We start from the raw sequence: 21,736 nt of genomic DNA, 5'->3' as shown, positions 1-21,736 counted from the left end.
CAATGCTATCTTACTCCCTACACTGCCCCCAGTAGCAACTCTGTGATTTCTAAATACCTTGCTTACATAGCTATTTCTTCATTTTTCAATTTTATACATTATTTTCTTCTTACTATAGAAAGTGAAGTTTTAGCCAAACCACATCTCCCACTCCTACATCTTTTACAGAAAGGAATTAAATTTTCTGTGACCTTGCAAGTCTGAAAATATCCTTTTTTACCCTCTCTAAATTCACAATTTAGCTAAGCACTGAATTAATTCTAGGCTGAAAATCAGATACACTCAGAATTTTGAGGAATGGCTTCATTAGAGTCTAGTTTCCATTGTTCCTGATGGTTAGTCTACTGCTATTCCTTTTTTAAAATTCATTCAAGTATTGTGGATAGACAGTGTTACATTAGTTTCAGGTGTACAACATAGTGATTTGACAACTTTATACTCTTTGCTATGCTCACCGTAAGTGTAGCTACCACCTGTCACCATACAACACTATTACAAAACCACTATGTTCCTTATGCTGTACCTCTAATCCCCGATTTACTCATTCCATACCTGGAAGCTTATAACTCCCACTCACTTTCACCCATTTTGCCCATCCCCCACCCCCAGTCTACCACTACTGCTATTTTGATCCCTGAACTTTGAAGGTAATCTGCTAGTCTTCCCTCCTTCCTCCCAACCCCCTGCCCTTGGGAAGAAACTCTTTGAAAGCCTCACTTTATTCGTTCATTCGAGACCAAATGCCAACAGAGGTAGGGGCAGAGGGAGAAGGAGAGAGAGAATCCCAAGCAGACTCTACACTGAGTGTGGAGCCCGACTACGGGCTCAATCCCACGACCCTGAGATCATGACCTGAAATGAAATTAAGTCAGATGCTTAACTGACTGAGCCACCCAGCCTTTCAAGAGCCTCACTTTTATCCCCCAAAGTTCTAAAATTTGCTTTGGTATGGGATTTTTTACATTTATTGAGTTAGCCCCTCTTAATAGTGTACCTTTTCTTTCTTTCTTTTAGTGGTGTACCTTTTCAAATTGAAGGTTCCAATCACCTCCGTTCAAAGAAATGTTCTTCTTTTGTAACTTTAATAATTTTCTCTGTCCTCTCTTTTACTAGATGAATGGTGGTTCTGCTAGATTGGTACTCAAATTTTCATACCATGTGTGAGATTTCTCTATTTCATCTTCCAAAAGTCCTATTAGAATAGTTTTTTATTTCTATTGTATTATAATTTCCAAAAGTTTTCTTGCTCTAATTCTTTGTTTGATAATGTTCTGTCCTGTTCTTGTTTTTGTTTAAGAGACAGAGAGCGTACAAGCGGTAGGGGGAGGGGCAGAGGGCGAGGAAGAATCTTAAGCGTGGAGCCCAGGCTGGGCTCCATCTCATGACCCTGAGATCATGACCTGAGCAGAAATCAAGAGTCAGACACTTAACCAACTGAGCCACCTAGGCTCCCCTGTTCTGTTCTTGTTTAATGAATGTGATATTAACAATATTTCTAAGGGTATTAATTTGTTTTGTGGGGGTTTTTTTTTGAGACTTTCTTTTCATTCGTGTTTGCTTTTAACAAGTTCCTATATTTCTATTACTACTTGGCTTTTTACTCTATCTTTCATAGTAGAAGTTTAATCAAATCTTTGGTAATTGTTGCCCCAGTGACTTTGGGCTTGACCATGCTATTTGCTTTGGCCAATGAAATGTCAATGGACATCAAGTATACCACTATCCATGCAGAAACCTGAAATGTATATTTGTAGTTTGTCTCTGCCCCCATCCCTGAGCTTCTGCCCTCTGCCATGGGAGAGAACAGCATGCTGCTGACAGTAGCGGCCCACTACAGGTCCTGGAATGAGAAGAGTTGTGAGCTGAGCAGAGCTCTTAAGCAAAGACAAAGATATGTCTACAGGAGTCCTCGGGACCAGGTGTGAGCAGGAAATATTTGTTGTAAGCCCACTGAGATTAGTGATCCCATTTGTGGATTAAAATGTATGCATATACTTATAGATACACAAAATATTTCTGGAAGGATTCACAAGACAATGAAAGTGGAAGGGGTGAGAAAAACAGAAATCTCAATTTTTATGTTATATTCTTTGGTATCTTTTAATACATGTTCATGGCAAAACATTTATTTTTATAATAATTTCATATAAGACATTCTCGTTAGAAAAAGGCAAAATGAAAGAGCACTGAAATAAAAAATAAAACTCCAATTTAAAATTTTTCTAAAAATACTATTATATTAAGGCAATATATTATCAGTATAGAAATTACAGGAACTAAAAAAAGGTATAAATAAGAATAATCAATTATGTAAAAAACCAGACATACCATTTTATTTGTATCATTTTAGAGATATGATTCATCACCCTGTCTATGTAATTTTGTATTCTGCTTTTCAAATTTTACCTTATAATAAGCACTTCAGAGTGTTAAGAATTCATAAAGCTCACTTTTAATTGTTATATATATTCTACCATACTGATGTCATAATTACTCCTTTAGTGTTGGACAAATACATTCATTCTAATTTTTTACTACCTTAAGTAATGTCTCAATAGACATTTCTAGGCATAAAACATTCCCTGCATTTATGATTTTTCTTTAGGATATATTCCTCTTACCAGAATTGCTGGGTCAAAAGACATGAACATCTTTAGGCTTTTGATACATACTGCCAGACTGCCTTCCAAATACACTGCATGGATTTACACTCCCACCAGTAATATCAAGGTAATCACTGAGAATTTATTTAACTTTAGCTCACAAAACAGGCAAAAACTGGTATTATCAGTAACTGCTGTTTTCATATTTCTCATTACTAGGAAGCCAAATATCTTTTCACATGTTTTAGTCATTGCATTTTCTTTCATACAAATTACCTCTTACTTTTTTTAAAACTTTTTATTTTAATTCCAGTTAGTTAACAGTGTTATATTAGTTTCAGGTGTACAATATATCGATTCAACACTTTCGTACATCACCTGGTGCTCATCATGACAAGTGCACTCCACTTGTTGCTTTTCAACTGATCATTAATCGAAGTCTTAGTGCTTTACCAAGTGATTTGTATACAATTTCTTACACTACATTAAGCTCAGAAAGTCTTTTTTCTTTGTGCTTTTATACCTGATGATACAATCTGGATTATTATCATTTTTTTTAAGATTTTTTTTTTTTTTATTTGACAGAGAGACAGCCAGAGAGGGAACACAAGCAAGGGGAGCGAGAGAGGGAGAAGCAGGCTTCCCGCAGAGCAGGGAGCCCAATGCAGGGTTGGATCCCAGGACCCTGAGATCATGACCTGAGCTGAAGGCAGAGGCTTAACGACTGAGCCACCCAGATACCCCATTATTATTATTTTTTTAAGTAGGTGCCACACCCAGCATGGAGCCCAGGGCCGGGCTTGAAAACTCACAACCCTGAGATTAAGACCTGAGCTGAGATCAAGAGTGGACACTTAACCATTACTGAGCCAACTTAGGCGCCCCTACCTAATAATAATATTATATCAACAAACCTTTCCTTCCATGCCCACACTATACTTTTATACATCAAAATCAACTGTGGGATATTCACCTCCGAGATGTGGACTCATTTACTGGAAGATGGAGCTGGGAAACTGTATTTTTAAAACGCTGAGACTGAAAAGGTGAAAAACAATGCATTAAGTTCTAGGGTAGAATGATCATTAGTTTTGGTCTCCTTTTGTCCTGGTGGCCCAAAAGCTGCAATGAAGCTCTTTCAAAAGTTCTGTCTTAACATTTAATCTGCTTAAAACAAGAAAAAAAATGGCATACAACAAATTTCTTTGGAAGAAATAAGATGTCACTATTCATCATGGGATTTTACAAAAGCAACGACTCTTACCTGTTTGGAGAGTACTAGGAAAAGACAGGGTGACTTTTTCATCTTCATTCTGATAGTTAAATCCTGTAGCATGTATTTCTGGAATGGAAATTAAAAACATTACTTCACAAATCTAACTGGACTAAGACAAAATCCAGGCTGCAGCAATTAACATTTTTAAGAGCAAAATCTCTACTAAAACTAAATATTCTTTTTTTTCTTAAGATTTTATTTATTTGACAGAGAGAGAGAGGGAGAGAGCACAAGCAGGGGGAGCAGCAGAGGGACAGAGAGAAGAGGCTCTCCGCTGAGCAGGGAGCCTGATGCCGGGCTCGATCCCAGGACCCTGGGATCATGACCCGAGCCGAAGGCAGATGTTTAACGACTGAGCCACCCAGGCGCCCCTTTCACAAAACTTTTATGATAGAAGGGAAATACAGCTTCTATAAATGTGAAAAGGATTTCTGCCAGATTCCCAGACACGCTTCATTGCCATCTTCGTGTGACTAAGATACTTTCTACGTTGCAGTTTTACTCATGAACATTTGAAAGATTGCGCAAATTGCCGAGATCTCAGTGTTAAAGATATATCAATGAAAGTTCTGTCCCCCAACCAAAGACAGGTAACAATTCTAACTAAAATACAGGTCATACTTACTTCCAATAAAATTCTTCATTGTTACATTTTACAGAAATAAAGGTGAAAACAGATGTGTGGATTAAATTAGGCTTTGATTTACTCTCTAGCAGGAGTGAGAAGACATTGCTTATTTGATACTTCAGAATGCTCAGCTGACTCTTTAGGGAAAGAGCTAGCCTTAATAAGCACATGAATAGATGCTCAATATCCTTAACCATCAGGGAAATGCAAATCAAACCACAATGAGACACCATTTCACACCTAAGATGACTATAACCAGAAAGACAGCTAATGCTACGTGTCAGGGAGGATGTAAAGAAATTGGAACCCTCATACATGGCTGGAAGGAATGTAGAGGCTGGTAGGAATGGTGAATGGTGCAGCCACTTAGGAAAACAGCCCGGGGAAGTTCCTCAAATGATTATTAAGTAGACTTAAAAGAGGACCCAGAAATCCCACTCCTAGTGGGGATATATATATATCCAAGAGAAAAAAAAATGTATACCCACACAAAAACTTAACACAAATGTTCATAGGAGCATTATTCATAAGAGCCAAAAAGTGGAAACCCAAATGTCCATCAAATGATGAACAGATAAAATGTGGTATATAATGGAATACTGTTTGACAACAAAAAGAAATAAAGTGTTGATATATACTACAATATGGATAAACCTTGAAAATATTATATTAAGTGAGTGAAACCAGACACAAAAGGCCATATATTTATAAGAAATGTTCAGAATAGGCAAATCTAGAGAGACGGAAAGATTAGTGGTTGCCTAGGGCTGTAAGTTTGAGGTGAAAGGTACTTTCTTTATGGGCTAATGAAAACATTTAAAACTGATTCTGATGATGGCTACACAACTCTGTGAACATACTAGAAACCACTGAATTGTACATTTTAATTTTTTTTAAAGATTTATTTGAGAGAGACAGAGAGACAAAGAGCATATGTGCATGTGTATGCACTCAGTGGGAGAGGGAGAGAATCTCAAGCAGACTCTGGGCTAAGCATGGAGCCCAGCTTGGGGCTCGATCTCACGACCCTGAGATCATGACCTGAGCCAAAACCACCAAGTATTGGATGCTAACCAACCAAGCCATCCAGGTGCCTCAAACTGTACATTTTTTAAAAAAGATTTTATTTGTGGGCGCCTGGGTGGCTCAGTTGGTTAAGCGACTGCCTTTGGCTCAGGTCATGATCCTAGAGTCCTGGGATCAAGTTCCGCATCAGGATTCCTGCTCAGCAGGGAGTCTGCTTCTCCCTCTGACCCTCCCCCCTCTCATGCTCTCTCTCCATCTCATTCTCTCTCTCAAATAAATAAAATCTTTAAAAAAAAAGATTTTATTTGAGAGAGTGTGAGCATGAGTGGGGGGGGAGGGGCAGAGGGGAAAGCAGACTCCCCGGAGTAGGGAGCCCAACGCGAGGACTCGATCCCAAGACCCTGAGATCATGACCTGAGCCAAAGGCAGACACTTTAAACAACTGAGCCACCCAGGCGCCCCCTGAATTGTACATTTTAAATGAGTGAATTGTATGGTATATGAATTGTATCTCAATGAAACTGTTATTAAGAGAGAAAAGTAGCTTTATTAGTCATGGATTTAAATTTGATATAGGTAACAGTGATTCAGATTTAATAACATTCTATGAGCCAGGCAAGATGCCCACAATTCATTTCTTTTTATGAATCACCCTAAGATTGAATTTTCAATGTTTCTAATATCATTATGGTTCAAACATCTTTATAAAGCTAGATCTTTACAAAACCAGTAAGAAGCTATAATCTCAGATTTTAAAAGAACTTTAATCAATTATTCCTCATTTTACAGATGAAGAAAATGAAATATATAAAGTTAATGATTTGCCTAAGTTCACATAGCTGGACTAGAATTCAGTTCCTTTTCTATTCCAAAATTCTTTCTACTATCATAAACTAATTCCTATAAATTTGAAAAGAAACTTACAACTTGGCATATATACAATACAATGAAATCACTACTGAAACAATGACTTTTGCTGGTAATAACTCAAGATTTGCTCAAACTTGATTCCCACATATAGAATCATACTTAAGTCTACAGGGAAACCAAGAATCACCTTAATGCTTAAGAATGTACTTTTCTGACAAAAATATAAAACAGCATTATCGTCTATGATCAAAAACCATCTCCATAAAGGATTATTAAAACTAACTTGTTTTTATAAATGCACAAAAAAGCTTCAAATTGGTAATGAAGATAAAAAACCAAAAGAATAGCAGGGGTTTTTTAATTTTTTTTTTTAAGATTTTATTTATTTGAGAGAGAGAGAGCACAGAGGGAGAGTGAGGGGGAGAAGGAGACGCCCCGCTGAGCAGAGAGCCCAATGTGGGACTCAATCCCAGGACCCTGAGATTGTGACCTGAGCCAAAGGCAGACGCTTAACCAATTGAGCCATCCAGGTGCCCCTATTTTTATTTTATTTTATTTTTTTTAAGTAGGCTCCATGCCCAGCGTAGGGCTTGAACTCACAACCCTGAGATCAAGAGTCACATGTGGTGTGCCTGGGTGGCTCAGTGTGTTAAGCATCTGACTCTTGATTTTGGCTCAGGTCATGATGTCGGGGTTGTGAGATCGAGCCCTGCCTCAAGCCCTGCATCGGGCTCCACGTTCAGCACAGACTCTACCTGGAATTCTCTCTCCCCTCTCCCCCTGCTCGCGCACACATGCACGCTCTCTAAATAAATAAATAAAATCTTAAAAAAAATAAAAGAGTCACATGCTCCACCGAGTGAGCCAGGTGCTCCAAGAATAGCAGTTTTTAAGTTGAAACAATCAAGTATTGTATTGCTAGATTCCATTCTAGCACGTGCTTCCAAATATGCATACCAACTCTATTACATGTATACAAAAAAAAAAACAACAGTAAAATTTCCTCTAAAATTCTTTCTTAGAAAAGAGGGTAGTAATCATACATTTGAATTTTTTTTTAAATTTATTTATTTGAGAGAGAGAGAGCACACGTGTGCTCACCTGAGCAGGGAGAGGGACAGAGGTGGAGGAAGAGGATCAAGCAGATTCTGTGCTGAGCACAGAGCCCAACTTGGGGCTTGATCCCATGACCAGGAGATCATGATCTGAGCCCAAACCAAGAGTCAGACACTTAACCGACTGAGCCACTCAGGTGCCCCATAATCATATATTTGAATTTCTTAAAAAGTCTCTTGTATTATGGGACATTCTTCCAATTACTTTATATTGAACAACATACTACTTGACAAACATACATTAGACTTTAAAATAACGTTGCTCAATTGTAGCTTTGGATATTCTGTAAATGGCACCACTATTTATCCAGTGGCTCAAACCAGAAATACAGAATCATCCGAACTGCCTCCCTCCACGACTCTCTCATAACACATTCCAAATAAGCAAATTCAGTAGCCTGTATCTTTAACTCCAGATTTTTCAATGCCCCCATCACTACAACCCCAGTCCAATGTACAATTATTTCTCTCCTAGACTACCATAGTAGCCTCTTAACTAGTCTGTTTCCACTCTTGCTGCTTTATAATGTATTCTTCACACAGCAGCCAGGGTAATCAGTGAGATCAAAGCCTTTAATGGAGTCCCATAACGTTCAGAATGAAATTCTGCTTGAAGTTGCTAAATATTTCTGAGAGAAGACCAAAAAAGCACTAGCCATAAAAGAAAAAAAATTTGATAGATCAAATTTCATTAATATTTAAAACTTGTGATTATTAAAAGACATTGTGAAGAAAATGAATAGGGAAACCACAGACTAAGAGAAAATATTTTACAGAGGATATACCTAAAAACTATTAAAATACGGGCAGAATACTCAAACAATTTCACAAAGGAAAAATACATCAATGGCCAAAAAACAAACAAAAAAATGCCCAACATCATTTGTCATCAGGGAAATGCAAATTAAAACCACAATGACATACTGCCACATACCCACAAGAATGGATAAATCTAAAAGGACTAAAAACAAAAATGTTATTGAGGATATAGAATAACTACAACTCATTCTGCTGCCAGTGCCTTCATTGTTCCTCAAACTCTGCAGGCATTCTCCAACCTCAGGGTTTCTACAGCCGCTTAGAAGTTTCTTTCCTCAAATATCTACATATTTTATGTCAATCACTTATTTAGAGATCTGTTTCATCACCTTAAAGAACAATCCTAACTCCACATCCTCTTACTGTGATTTCTGAGCACTTATCACAACTTTACATATTTGCTATTATGTCTTTCCAAATCAAATATATGTATCTGGAATGTTGATTCTTGGTTTTGTCCTCTACCTCCAATGCTAGAATGGTTTCTGGCACATAATATGTTCAGTCAAATATTAGCAGAATAAATGAATCACTTCAAAAAGCAATACACTAAGTGACTGTGTCATGGAGAGCATCAATACTACCCATATTAGAAGTATTAACAAAATAACACTTTTACTAATGTTATATAAATAGGGACTTACGGCTAGGGATAAAATTTCCAGCTACAACAGAGTACATAGAGTCAAAAATGGATCTATCTCAAATACTTCAGAAGATACTATTTGCTGTTGGAACTATTAGATTGTTCAAAGAGTGGAAAGCCATTTATATGGTAAAGATACATGAAAAGTCTGAATAAATATGCTTCATTGAAGTAGAAAAGAAAAAGCTATACTTCCAAACTGTTTACATTAGTCTAATACTAACATATCAATATTTTATATAACATTATTTAAAATGCATATATGTAAATTAAGCATTATAAGTAGACACTTTACTATATCACTAAGAAATGATAAAATTAAACTTGACCAAACTTAACCTTGACCAAAAAACCTTTTTAAAAAAATGTCTACGTGCAATGTGGTGCTCAAACCCACAACCCCAAGATCAAGAATCACATGCTTTACCAACTGAGCCAGCCAGGCAGCTTGACCAAAAAACTTTTAAAAATATTTATTTTTGGGGTGCCTGGGTGGCTTTCAGGGTCCTGGAATGGAGCCTCGTGTTGGGCTTTGCACTCAGCTGGGAGTCTGCTTGAGGATTCTCTCTCCCTCTCCCCTCCCCCTCCCCCCACAGTCTCTCTGTAAAATAAACTTTAAAAAATATTTTTATTTTTAAAAATATTAATAAAAATATTTTAAAATATTGGTGTGCCTGCATGACTCAGTCAGTTAAGCATCTGCCTTCAGCTCAGGTCATGGGATCCCAGAGTCCTGGGACCAAGCCCTGCATTGGGCTCCCTGCTCAGCAGGGAGCCTGCTTCTCCCTCTCCCTGTCTGCCGCTCCCCTTGCTTGTGCTCTCTCTCAGCCAAATTAATAAATAAAATCTTAAAAAAAAATACATACATATATATAAATACTGAGCCTGGATGGCTCAGTCATTAAGCGTCTGCCTTCGGCTCAGGTCATGATCCCGGGGTCCTGGGATCGAACCCTGCATCGGGCTCCCTGCTCAGCAGGAAGCCTGCTTCTCCCTCTCCCACTCCCCCTGCTTGTGTTCCCTCTCTCACTGTGTCTCTGTCAAATAAATAAATAAATAAAATCTTTAAAAAATATATATACGTGTGTGTGTGTGTGTGTGTGTGTGTGTGTGTGTATTTTAGGGAGGAGCACCTGGGTGGCTCAGTTGGGTAAGCGTCTGCCCTCAGCTCAAGTCATAATCCCGAAGTCCCAGGACGGAGCCCTGCATCAGGATCCCTGCTCAGTGGGGAGTCTGTTTCTTCCTCTGCCCCTCCCCCCACACATGCTCACTCTCTCTCTCTCTCAAATAAATAAATAAAATCTTTGGGTGCCTGGGTGGCTCAGTTGGTTAAGTGACTGCCTTCTGCTCAGGTCATAATCCTGGAGTCCCGGGATCAAGTCCCGCATCAGGCTCCCTGCTCAGCAGGGAGTCTGCTTCTCCCTCTGACCCTCCCCCCTCTTATGTGCTCTCTCTCTCTCATTCTTTCTCTCAAATAAATAAATAAAATCTTTAATAAATAAATAAGTAAAATCCTTAAAATACATGTATTTAGGGAATGCCTGGGTAGCTCAGCTGGTTAAGCATCTGCCTTTGGCTCACGTCATGATCTCAGGGTCCTGGGATCAAGTCCCACATAGGGCTTCTTGCTCAACGAGGCACGTGCTTCTCCCTCTGACTGCGGCTCCCCCTGCTTGTGCTCTCTCTCTCTCTGACAAATAAGTAAATAAAATCTTTAAAAAATGTATTTTTTAAATGAGATAATAGGAGAGAATATATGGTTATTCAACAATCTGAGTCTCTGTTTTCACAGCTATAAAATTAAAATCATTACCTACTTCTTAGTCATTTGAAGATTATACAACATTCTCTATGTAAAATGCTTAGCACAGTGTCTGGTCATGACTATTATAAAATAATACTTTTTTCTAGATAATGTATCACAATTCTTATTAATTCAACTGCAACTAATTCATTATATATGTATAAATAAGGACTCTTGCTGAAATTATTTATGGAGTGCTACATTTCAGAAAAAATTCTTTTATAAATACATGTTTGGGTATAAGCATGAGTGTGTATGTTAGTAGTACACCAAACAGAAGCAAAATTTGAATGTAACCAAAGTATGTACAAATTTGTGACAAGAAAAATCTTACACTCAAAGCTACCACAAATTCACTTTGTATTAATAATAAGTTTACTCATGACAATACAGACCTACAAATTTCATAACAAGATAGACTTATAAATTGAGTTTTAAATGTCTTGTTTTTAAAAAGTAATAAAGATATAATTTTGACTATAAGTAAATAAAACTATGTCCTATGTATACAGCATGCCATCATTGGTGGGCACACACACATACACTATACATATGTACATACATAAATATATACATGTCTGTGAATGCATATAACATCTGAGGAAGGATACATATGAAACTGGTAACTTTATCTCCTCTATGCAGGGAAGAAAGGAGGCTTAATTTGTTCTGTATACCACCGATACCCTTTGAATTGGACCTTGTGTATATATTAACTATGAAAACTTTTTATTTTTTTTGAAAACTTTTTAAATGTTAAAAAACCTTTTTAAAGATACTTCTTTTGAGATTCTGGCCAAATTGTTATAGTAAGCCTATTTATCAAATAAATCGAATGAATATGTATTCCAATTCTGGGTCTTCTGAGTGTGGTTTATTGACAAGGAGGCACTCTTGCCTATGTCTCTAAGATTTGGACTAGCCATAATTAAAAAACATACTCTTCCTTAGAGAACACAGAAGGTGAGGTGGCTCATCTTTGGTAAAATTGGCCAGTCTTTCCAGAAAGGTAACAGTCCTTGATGTGCAAAATGTTCTAACGATAACAAAAAGAAGACAAGCACTCTTAATCATTGTACCATTTAGGCCCCATCCAAATTTAGGAACCTCTCTCACATGCATTCTTCCAGACTATAGTTTGTTTTCTGTTCAAGATTTGTGCAAGCATGCTATTTGGTCCAGTAGATTTCTTTTAAATTACCCTACTCCCTTCCACAAAGAATGTCTGGGTCCTCAGGCAACAAATGCCTCAGCTTCCCTGGCCCCACAGGCATCTGCCTTACTCACTGTCATTATGCCCATCTCTGATGACCTTTCCTAGTTTGTCACTTTATATGTTAATTGTGGTTCTTCTCTTCTGCCAAGACAGGCCTCAAGAGGGATATAATACTTTTTTTTGTTGTTACAGCACAACTATATATTTCAAATGGAAAAAAAATTAGTATCATTTACAGTACTTTAACATAAATTGCCTTTGAATGGGAGCTTTCTTTCCAATACTTTGAGGTCTACAAAATGTATCTAGAAAATTTACTACTGTGGAAAATGAAGACTGCTTAAATCAAATTTTAAGGCTATGGTTCTTCTTTTTGATTAACCGCTATAACATTGTCCTTCCAGCAGCTGAGGGAGTTTCTGGTTTTCTTTAGACGTGAGGTGTCGAAACCCTTGCAGGACAACTTTGATGCTATATGAACTCTACCATTTTCCTAGCACTGATACAGCTCTTCTGTCCACCTCTCCATTAGAACTCTTAACTCCATTCATATGAATTTTTGTTACAAATCTTACAAATGGGGATGCTTCTGGGTATTTGGATCCACATTTTATTTTAAGGCTGTATATTCAGTTTTCATAACTTGTTTGAGCCCGTGGTGGCTGTCAACTTATGTAGCTAATACCTTTTCTTTAATAAGCACATACCTCTATGAAGGAGCTTCTGTTATGAAAGCCAATCTGTATTATCAATGAATGACACAATTGGTAATTATAAGGTAACTCCTGCTTTCCTTAATAAAATCTAGCTCAGATTTTCCTAAATGAAAATTTGCTAAATATGTTTGTATATGCTAACAATCCTAACATCTCAATTTTTTATTCAATCAGTACTATGCTACATATAGCAATAATTATAAAAAATAAAGAATAAAACGTTATTTCCTTCCTGTGAACCACAGGTCTCCCGTAGGTCTCACTGATTCTCTGATTAATCTACTACATTCACAAAGTGAGCATAAAACATTATTTACATACTGAAGGATCTCGTATTTTTCTTCATTTTAAATAATATTAGTAGTCATAAAAATCAAATCTATTTTAACTCAACACCCAAAAAACAATCTAATTCAATAATGGGCAGAAGACATGAATAGACATTTCTCCAAAGAAGACATACAAATGGCCAACAGACACATGAAAAGATGCTTAATGTCACTCATCATCAGGGAAATACAAATCAAATGTATAATGAGACATCACCCAAAACCAGTCAGAATGGCTAAAATCAAAAACACAAGAAACGAGCGTTGCTGAGGATGTAGAGAAAAAGGAACCCTCGTGTACTGTTGGTGGGAATGCAAAGTGGTATAGCCACTGCTGAAGACAGTATGGAGGTTCCTCAACAAGTTAAAAATAGAATTACCATATGATCTAGTAATTGCACTACTGAGTATTTATCCCCAAAATACAAAAACACAAATTTAAAGGGATACACACCCCCCTGTATTTATTGAAGCATTATTACAGTAGCCAAATTATGAAAGTAGCTCAAGTATTCATCAATAGATGAATGGATAAAGAAGACATTATTCAGCCATAAAAAAAGAATGAAATCTTGCCATTTGCAACAACATGGATGGTGCTAAAGAGTATAATGTTAAGCAAAGTAGTCAGTCAGAGAAAAACAAATACCATATGATTTCACTCATCTGTGGAATTTAAGAAACAAATGAGCAGAGGAAAAAAAGAGAGAGAGAAAACCAAGAAACTGACTCTTAACTACAGAGAACAAAGTGATGGTTACCAGAAGGGTGCGGTGAAATAGGTGATGGGGATTAAAGAATACACTTGTCATGATGAAATCTTGCTATCTGCAACGATGTAGGTGGAGCTAGAGTATTATGCTAAGTGACATAAGTCAACCAGAGAAAGACAATACTCATGTGGAATTTAAAAAACAAAACAGGGGTGCCTGGGTGGCTCAGGTCATGATCCCAGGGTCCTGGGATCGAGCCCGCATCAGGCTCCCTGCTCCGCGGGAAGACTGCTTCTCCCTCTCCCACTCACCCTGCTTGTGTTCCCTCTCTCGCTGTGTCTCTCTCTCTAATAAAGAAATAAAATCTTTAAAAATAAATAAATAAATAAATAACAAAACAAACGAACATGGAGGGGGAGAGGAAAACAAAGAAACAGACTTTTTTTTTTTTAAGATTTTATTTATTTATTTGACAGAGAGAGAAAGCACAAGCAGGGGGAGCAGGAGAGGCAGAAGCTGGCTCCCACACTGAGCAGGAGCCCAATGCCAGGCTCAATTCCAGGACCCTGAGATCATGACTTGAGCCGAAGGCAGATGCTTAATCAGTTGAGCCACCTACATGCCCCCTAGATTCTTAACTATAAAGAACAAACCGCTGGTTACCAGAGGAGAGTTAGGTGTGGGTATGGGCTAAGTAGGTGCTGGGAATTAAGGAGGACACTTGTTCTGATGAGCACTAGGTAGTGTATGTAAGTGTAGAATCACTAAATTCTACAGCCGAGACTAATATTACACTATATGTTAACTAACTGGAATTTAAATAAAAACTTAAAAAAAGAAAAATTTTAAAAAAAGGAAAAAAGGTCTATTTAGAACTCAGAATGTCATTTTTTCCAAGCCACAGCTGTATGTAGCAGGCAATCTAGCCCACATAACTCTAGATAACCCACATACGCCTGTATAGTTCAATACTAAATCAAATATGTGATTAAGTTTTATTTTGTTTCATTTATTCAGATGGCAACCTACCTACCATAGTTTCTGTGGTTTTAGATGGCAGTTCATGGTGCAATGAAAAAGAATTCAAAGTTCAACAAAGGCCTGCAATAGCCACCTGCTACCTGGAACATATTTTGTTTCTTCATAAAAACTAAAATAGTTTTGCAGTGGTAAAGAAAAAACCATTCTGGAGGAATTACAGCGGAGCCTACAGAGAACATGGAACCAAAAGCTCAGAGAGTTTGAGGGGAGGACTGTTGTTCAAGAAATAATAGCCTAGAGCTGACTTTGTAAGGGTAACAATGGAAGGAGGATGATGGTGGAATAAAATAGCCAGTTTAATGGAAGAAAATAATTGCCAATCTAGAATTTTATAACAAGGAAGAATAATCTTCAAAAATGAATGTTATGGGGCACCTGGCCGACTCAGTTGGTACAGCATGAGACTCTTGATCTTGGAGTCATGAATTCAAGTGCCATGTTGGGGAGTAGACTGTACTTAAATTTTTTTAAATGGATGTTATAACACTGGTATACACATCTGTCAAAACTCATTGAACTGCAAGATGCACTTCAAAAACTAATATATATTGTATGTGAAATATACTTCAATAAACTAGGAATTTAAAATGAAGGCCAAAAAATAAGGTAAAGCAAAGATATACTCTAAGAAACAAAAACAGACTTTGCTGTCAAAAAAACAGTACAAAGGGTATTCTTCAAACAGAGAATGATTCTAGAAGGATTGCTGGAATGAACAACAACAAAAATAGCAAATATTTGGGTAAAACTAAATAAACATTATACTATATAACACAATAATAATGTCTTATGACTTTAAAAAAAGGGGGGGGGGCCTGGGTGGCTCAGTTGGTTAAGTATCTGCCTTTAGCTCAGATCATGATCCCGGGGGTCCTGGGATCAAGACCCAAGTCGGGCTCCTTGCTCAGTGGGGAGTCTACTTCTTCTTCTCCCTTTGCATCTGTCCCCCCAAATAAATGAAATCTTTAAAAAATAAAAATAAATTAAATTAAATTAAAAATAAAAATAAAAAATGTATAGAACAAAATTAAACTATACCAGAATGACAGCATGTAAATCAGAAGGAGATACATGGAAAGTACGTGCTCCTAAGATCTTTGTAGTATCCAGGAGAATGGTAAAATGATTGATTAACACTGGATTTTCTGAAGTCAGAGATGGCTATTGTAATTCCTGGGGTACTGACATATATCCAAACAAACAAACAAACAAAAAAATTGCTTAAAGCACTTCTAATTAAGAGGCGCCTGGGTGGCTCACTTGGTTAAACATCAGACTCTTGATTTTGGCTCAGGTCATGATCTTAGGGTTGTGAAACTGAGCCCTGCATCAGGCTCTGCGCTGGGTGTTGAACCTGCTTAAGATTCTCTCCCTCTCCCTCTGCCCCACACTTTCTCCCCCTCTCTAAAAAAATAAAAAAACAAAAATCCTTTATAATTAAAAGACTATGAGAAAACATATAAAATATAGACTTAAAGACAAATAACAGCAATTACATTAAATGTAAATGGATTAGATGCTTTATTTAGAAGACAAAGATTTTCAGACTGGAACTAAAAGTAAAAAGAGTACAATGAGCTGTTTACATGAGATACACCTAAAACATAATAATTCAGAGAAATTAAAGATAAAGAATTTGAAAATATGTGACATGCAAACATTAACCAATAATTCATAAAACAAGCAGAAAAAAATCAGTAAAAATGAAGATTTAAACAGAATTAACAAACTTGATTTAGTAAGACATATATAAAACATTACATCCAACAATTGTATAAAAGCACACTCTTTTCAAGCACATACAAGCATTTTAAAAATGACCAAATCTTGGGCCATAAAGCAAAAGCAAATCTTAAATTCCAAATGACTGAAATCATATACAGGTGTAACTCATTTTATTGTGCTTCACAGATAATGTTTTTTCTTTATAAATTGAAGGTTTGTGGCAACCCTGTGTCAAACAAGTCTATTGGTGCTATTTTTCCAAGGCATTTGCTCAATTCATGTTTCTGTGTCACATTTTGATAGTTCCCAAAATAGTTTGAACTTTTTCATTATCATTATATTTGTTACAGTGATCTCTGATGTTACCATGGTAATTGTTTTGGGGTACCATGAACTGTGCCCATATAAGACCACAAACTTAATAAAAGTTGTGTATGTTCTGGATGCAGATGTGATGGAAAAAGCAAAAGAACTAGAAGAGGATCCTGAAGATATGACTGAACTACTATAATCTCATGATGAAATGTGAACAGTTGAGAAGCTGCTTCTTACAGGTAAGCCAAGAAAGAGGTTTCTTGAGATGGAATCTACTCCTGGTGAAGATACTTTGAAGACTGTTGAAATAACAACAGAGATTTAGAATATTACATAAACTTCACTAATAAAGCAACAAAAGGATTTGAGAGGACTGACTCCAATTGTGAAAGAAGTTCTACTGTGGGTAAAATGCTATCAAACAGTATCACAAGCTATAAATAAAGTATTCATGAAAGGAAGAGTCAATCAATGCAACAAACTTCACTGTTCTCTTATTTTAAGAAAATACAACAGCTGGAGCGCCTGGGTGGCTCAGTCGGTTAAGGGTCCAACTCTTATTTTGGATCAGGTCATGATTTCAGGGTTTTAAGATTATGCCCCACATCAGGCTTCGTGCTCAGTGTGGAGTCTGCCTGAGATTCTCTCTCCTCTTCTCCCTCTGCCTCACCCCCTGCTTGCTTTCTCTCTCTCCAAATAAAATAAATAAAATCTTTAAACTAGAAAAGCTCCAGGTATATCTAAATATTCCCTGGATCAGAAGTCAGAAAATATTTTGAACTGAATGATAAAGATATTATATATCAAAAAATGTGGAAACAGATCAGTGGTTGCCTGGAAACAGGGGAGAACAGGAAGAGAGGATCCCAAAGGGGCATGAGAAAACACTGTGGGAGTGATGGATATGTTCATTATCTTGGTTGTATTCACAGGTCAAAAAGTATCAAATCATACATTTTAATATATGCAGTTTATTACATGTGAAATATTATATAAACCCTCATAAAGCTATACAAAAAAAGAAGAGGAGGTAGAGGAGCTGTAGCAGCAGCAGTCACAGTTGCTGCCTGGAGTTTTTCCCCCAAAACAAACCAGAAAAAGTGTGGGGTGAGCTAAAAGTGGTTTTTTTTTGGAGGAAAATTTATAGGTTTAAATGAATATACTAGGGGCGCCTGGGTGGCTCAGTTGATTAAGCGTCTACCTTCAGCTCAGGTCATGATCCTGGGGTCCTGGGATCAAGTCCCACATTGGGCTCCCTGCTCAGCTGGGAGTCTGCTTCTCCCTCTCCCACCCCCCCGCTTGTGCTCTCTCTCTCTCTCTCTCTCATGCTCTCTCAAATATTTAAAAAAATTTTTTTAAATGAATATACTATAAAAGCAATTAATAAGCCAATTATTCACCTCAAAAAGTTAGTAACTGCTTTTTTACTAAAAGTAAAAACAAACTCAAAGAAAATAGAAGGAAATAATAAAGAGCAGAAGTTAAGGAAACAGAAAATAAACATTCAATTAAGGACTTAAAATCAAAAGTAGGTTCTTTGAAAAGACCAATAAAATTGACAATGATTTGGGGATTGAGGGGGGAAAAAGAGAAGGCACAAATAAATAAAATACAGTTGACCCTGAACAACACAGGTTTGAACTGTACAGGTTGATTTCTACAGGGATTTTTTCTTTTATAAATACAGTACAGTATTCTAAATGTATTTTCTCTTCCTTTTCTTTTTCTTTTTTAAGATTTTATTTATCCAGGCTGCCTGGGTGGCTCAGTTGGTTAAGCGACTGCCTTCGACTCAGGTCATGATCCTGGAGTCCCGGGATCGAGTCCCACATCGGGCTCCCTGCTCAGCAGGGAGTCTGCTTCTCCCTCTGACCCTCTTCCCTCTCGTGCTCTCTATCTCTCATTCTCTCTCTCTCAAATAAAGAAAATCTTTAAAAAAAAAAAAAGATTTTATTTATCCTTTCATGAGAGACAGAGAGAGAGATGCAGAGGCAGAGGGAGAAGCAGACTCCCTGTGGAGCAGGGAGCCCAATGCGGGACTCGATCCCAGGACCCTGGGATCATGACCTGAGCTGAAGGCAGACACTTAACCGACTGAGCCACCCAGGCATCCCATCTTATGGTTTTCTTTTTTAATTTTTATTTTTTTTAAAGATTTTATTTATTTATTTGACAGAGAGACACAGCGAGAGAGGGAACACAAGCAGGGGGAGTGGCAGAGGGAGAAGCAGGCTTCCCACTGAGCAAGGAGCCCAATGCGGGGCTTGATCCCAGGACCCTGGGATCATGACCTGAGCCGAAGGCAGATGCTTAACTGACTGAGCCACCCAGGCACCCCTCTTTTTTTAATTTAACTTTTTCAATTTTATTTTAATTCCAGTACAGTTAACACACAGCGTTCTATTAGCTTCAGGTGTACAATACAGTGACTCAGCAGTGCCATATGTTACCCAGTGCTCGTCAAGAGAGGTGTACTCTTGATCCCCTTTACCTATTTCCCCCATCCCCCATCCACCTCCCCTCTGGTAACCATCTGTTTGTTCTCTACAGTTAAGACTCTGTTTCTTGGTTGTCTTTTTTTCCCTTTTTGTTCATTTTGTTTCTTTAGTTCTACGTAAGAGTACAATCATATGTTATTTGTCTTTCTCTGACTGACTTATTTTGCTTAGCATTATACTCTCTAGCTCCATCCATGTTGCAATTGGCAAGAATTCATTCTTTTTTTTTCTTATGGCTAATTTTCCACTGTAGATATATACCAACACCTTCTTTATCCACTCATCTATTGATGGACACTTTTGCTGCTTCCACAATTTGGCTGTTGTAAATAATGCTGCAATAAACATAGGGGTGCATATATCCTTTTGAATTAGTGTTTTCATATTCTTTAGGTAAATACCCAGTAGTGAAATGACTGGATCATATGGTAATTCAATTTTTAATTTTTAAAAGATTTATTTATTTATTTTAGAGAGAGTATACAACAGGGGGAAGGGCAGAGGGGGAGGGAGAGGAAGAGAATTGCAAGCAGGCTCCCTGCTGAGTGCTCATGAGCTGAGCCAAAATCAAGAGTCTGATGCTGAGCCAACTGAGCCACCCAGGCGCCCCTCTATTTTTAATTTTTTTAAGAGATTTATTTATTTCTATTTTTTAAAAGATTTTATTTATTTATTTGACAGAGAGAGACACAGCGAGAGAGGGAACACAAGCAGGAGGAGTGGGAGAAGGGAGCAGGGAGCCTGATGCAGGGCTCAACCCCAGGACCCTGAAGCAGGACTCAATCCCAGGACCCTGGGATCATGACCTGAGCCGAAGGCAGATGCTTAACGACTGAGCCACCCAGATGCCCCTCTACTTTTAATTTTTTGAGTAATGTCCATACTGTTTTTCACAGTGGCTGCACCACACTGCATTCCCACCTTATGGTTTTCTTAATAACATTTTTTCTCTAGATTACTTTATTATAGGAATATAGTATATAATACATATAACGTACAAAATAGGTGTTAACCAACTCTTTATGTTATCAGTAAGGCTTCCAGTAAACAGTATACTACTGGTAGTTAAGTTTTGGGTGAGTCAAGTTGTATGTAGACTTCCGACTGCACAGGAGGTCAGTGCCCCTAACCCCTGCATTGTTCAAGGGTCAACTATATATAAATGTAATAAATTTATAAAATTATTATTTATGTAAAAAATATATAAAGTAAAAATAAGTAAAATGATATAAAGAGATGTGGTAGCTAAGATCCTTTGTAATACGAATACACTGAAACTATTCACAGCAGTTTTCCCAGTGTTCTCTGGCAGCTCCAAATATGAATTACAGGTCTACCAAGATGCTGATTTTCTTGGCCCTTGGGTCAGCCAGATACCACTTCAACAATGAGATACTTCTGTCACCTTCCTCATGTGAGCCTCTTCTTTCCATTGTACCAAGAAAACATAATCATTTTCTATGAATGTCTTGGGAAGAAAATTAAGAAGCACTGATGTGGAGAATAACTACCACCTTTGCATTTAAGAACAGCATATATGGGGCGCCTGGGTGGCTCAGTCTTTATGCATCTGCTTTCGGCTCAGATCATGATCCTGGCTGGGGTCCTGGGATCGAGCCCCACATCGGGCTCTCTGCTCAGTTGGAAGCCTGCTTCTCCCTCTCCCAGTCTCCCTGCTTGTGTTCCCTTTCTCGCTGTCTCTGTCAAATAAATAAATAAAATCTTTCTAAAAAAAAAGAACAGCATATATATTATTAAAAAGACAAAAGATAATAAACAGGTGGTGGTGAGGATGTAGAGAAAAGAGAACTCTTGTATAAAGCTGGTAGGAACGTAACTGGTACAGCCATTATGGAAAAGAGTTATGAAGGTTCTTCAAAAAATTAAAAATAGAGCTATCTTATGATCCAGAATCTCATTTCTAGATATAAACACAAAGGAAATGAAATCAGTATCTCCCACATTTCACCGCAGCATTATTCAAAATAGCCAAGATACATAAACAACCATAAATAACTGCTGCTGGATGAGTGGATAAGAAAATGGGGTGGGGGATTGCATGCATGTGTATATACACAATGGAATATTATTCAGCCTTAAAAAAAGGAAATCCTGCCATTTGTGACAACACGGATGAACCTGGCAGACATTATGCTAAGTGAAATAGGCCAGACACAGAAAGACAAGTACTGCACAATTATCACTTGTATGTGGAATCTAAAATAACCAAAGTACAATATCCACTCACAGAATGGTGGTTGCCAAGAGGTAGGGGGATGGGGAAATAGGGAGACATTAGTCAAAGGATACAAAGTTTCAGTTATGCAAGATGATTACTTTTGGAGATCTAATATATAGCAATGTGACTATCCTTAACAATACTGTATTGTATATTT

At 37.4% G+C, this 21,736-nt stretch overlaps 1 protein-coding gene and 1 pseudogene across 1 annotated transcript in view; both read right to left on the bottom strand.

Moving 5' to 3' along the window:
- Positions 1-21,736, bottom strand: part of NPEPPS (aminopeptidase puromycin sensitive) — a 97,786-nt gene that overhangs the window by 42,950 nt on the left and 33,100 nt on the right. The window contains exon 3 of the mRNA XM_028089828.2: positions 3,868-3,945. Within this exon, the coding sequence (XP_027945629.1) occupies positions 3,868-3,945 (78 nt within the window). The remainder of the gene's footprint in view (positions 1-3,867; positions 3,946-21,736) is intronic.
- LOC114198381 (ubiquitin-conjugating enzyme E2 variant 1-like) lies at positions 12,381-14,826 on the bottom strand (annotated as a pseudogene).

Source organism: Eumetopias jubatus, unplaced genomic scaffold, assembly GCF_037043125.1.
Source record: "Eumetopias jubatus isolate StellerSeaLion01/CBP00866 unplaced genomic scaffold, mEumJub1_p1.0 scaffold_10, whole genome shotgun sequence".
NCBI classification, from domain to species: domain Eukaryota; kingdom Metazoa; phylum Chordata; class Mammalia; order Carnivora; family Otariidae; genus Eumetopias; species Eumetopias jubatus.
The sequence above is the reverse complement of the archived record's forward strand: the minus strand, read 5'-3'. Positions and strand labels throughout refer to the sequence as shown.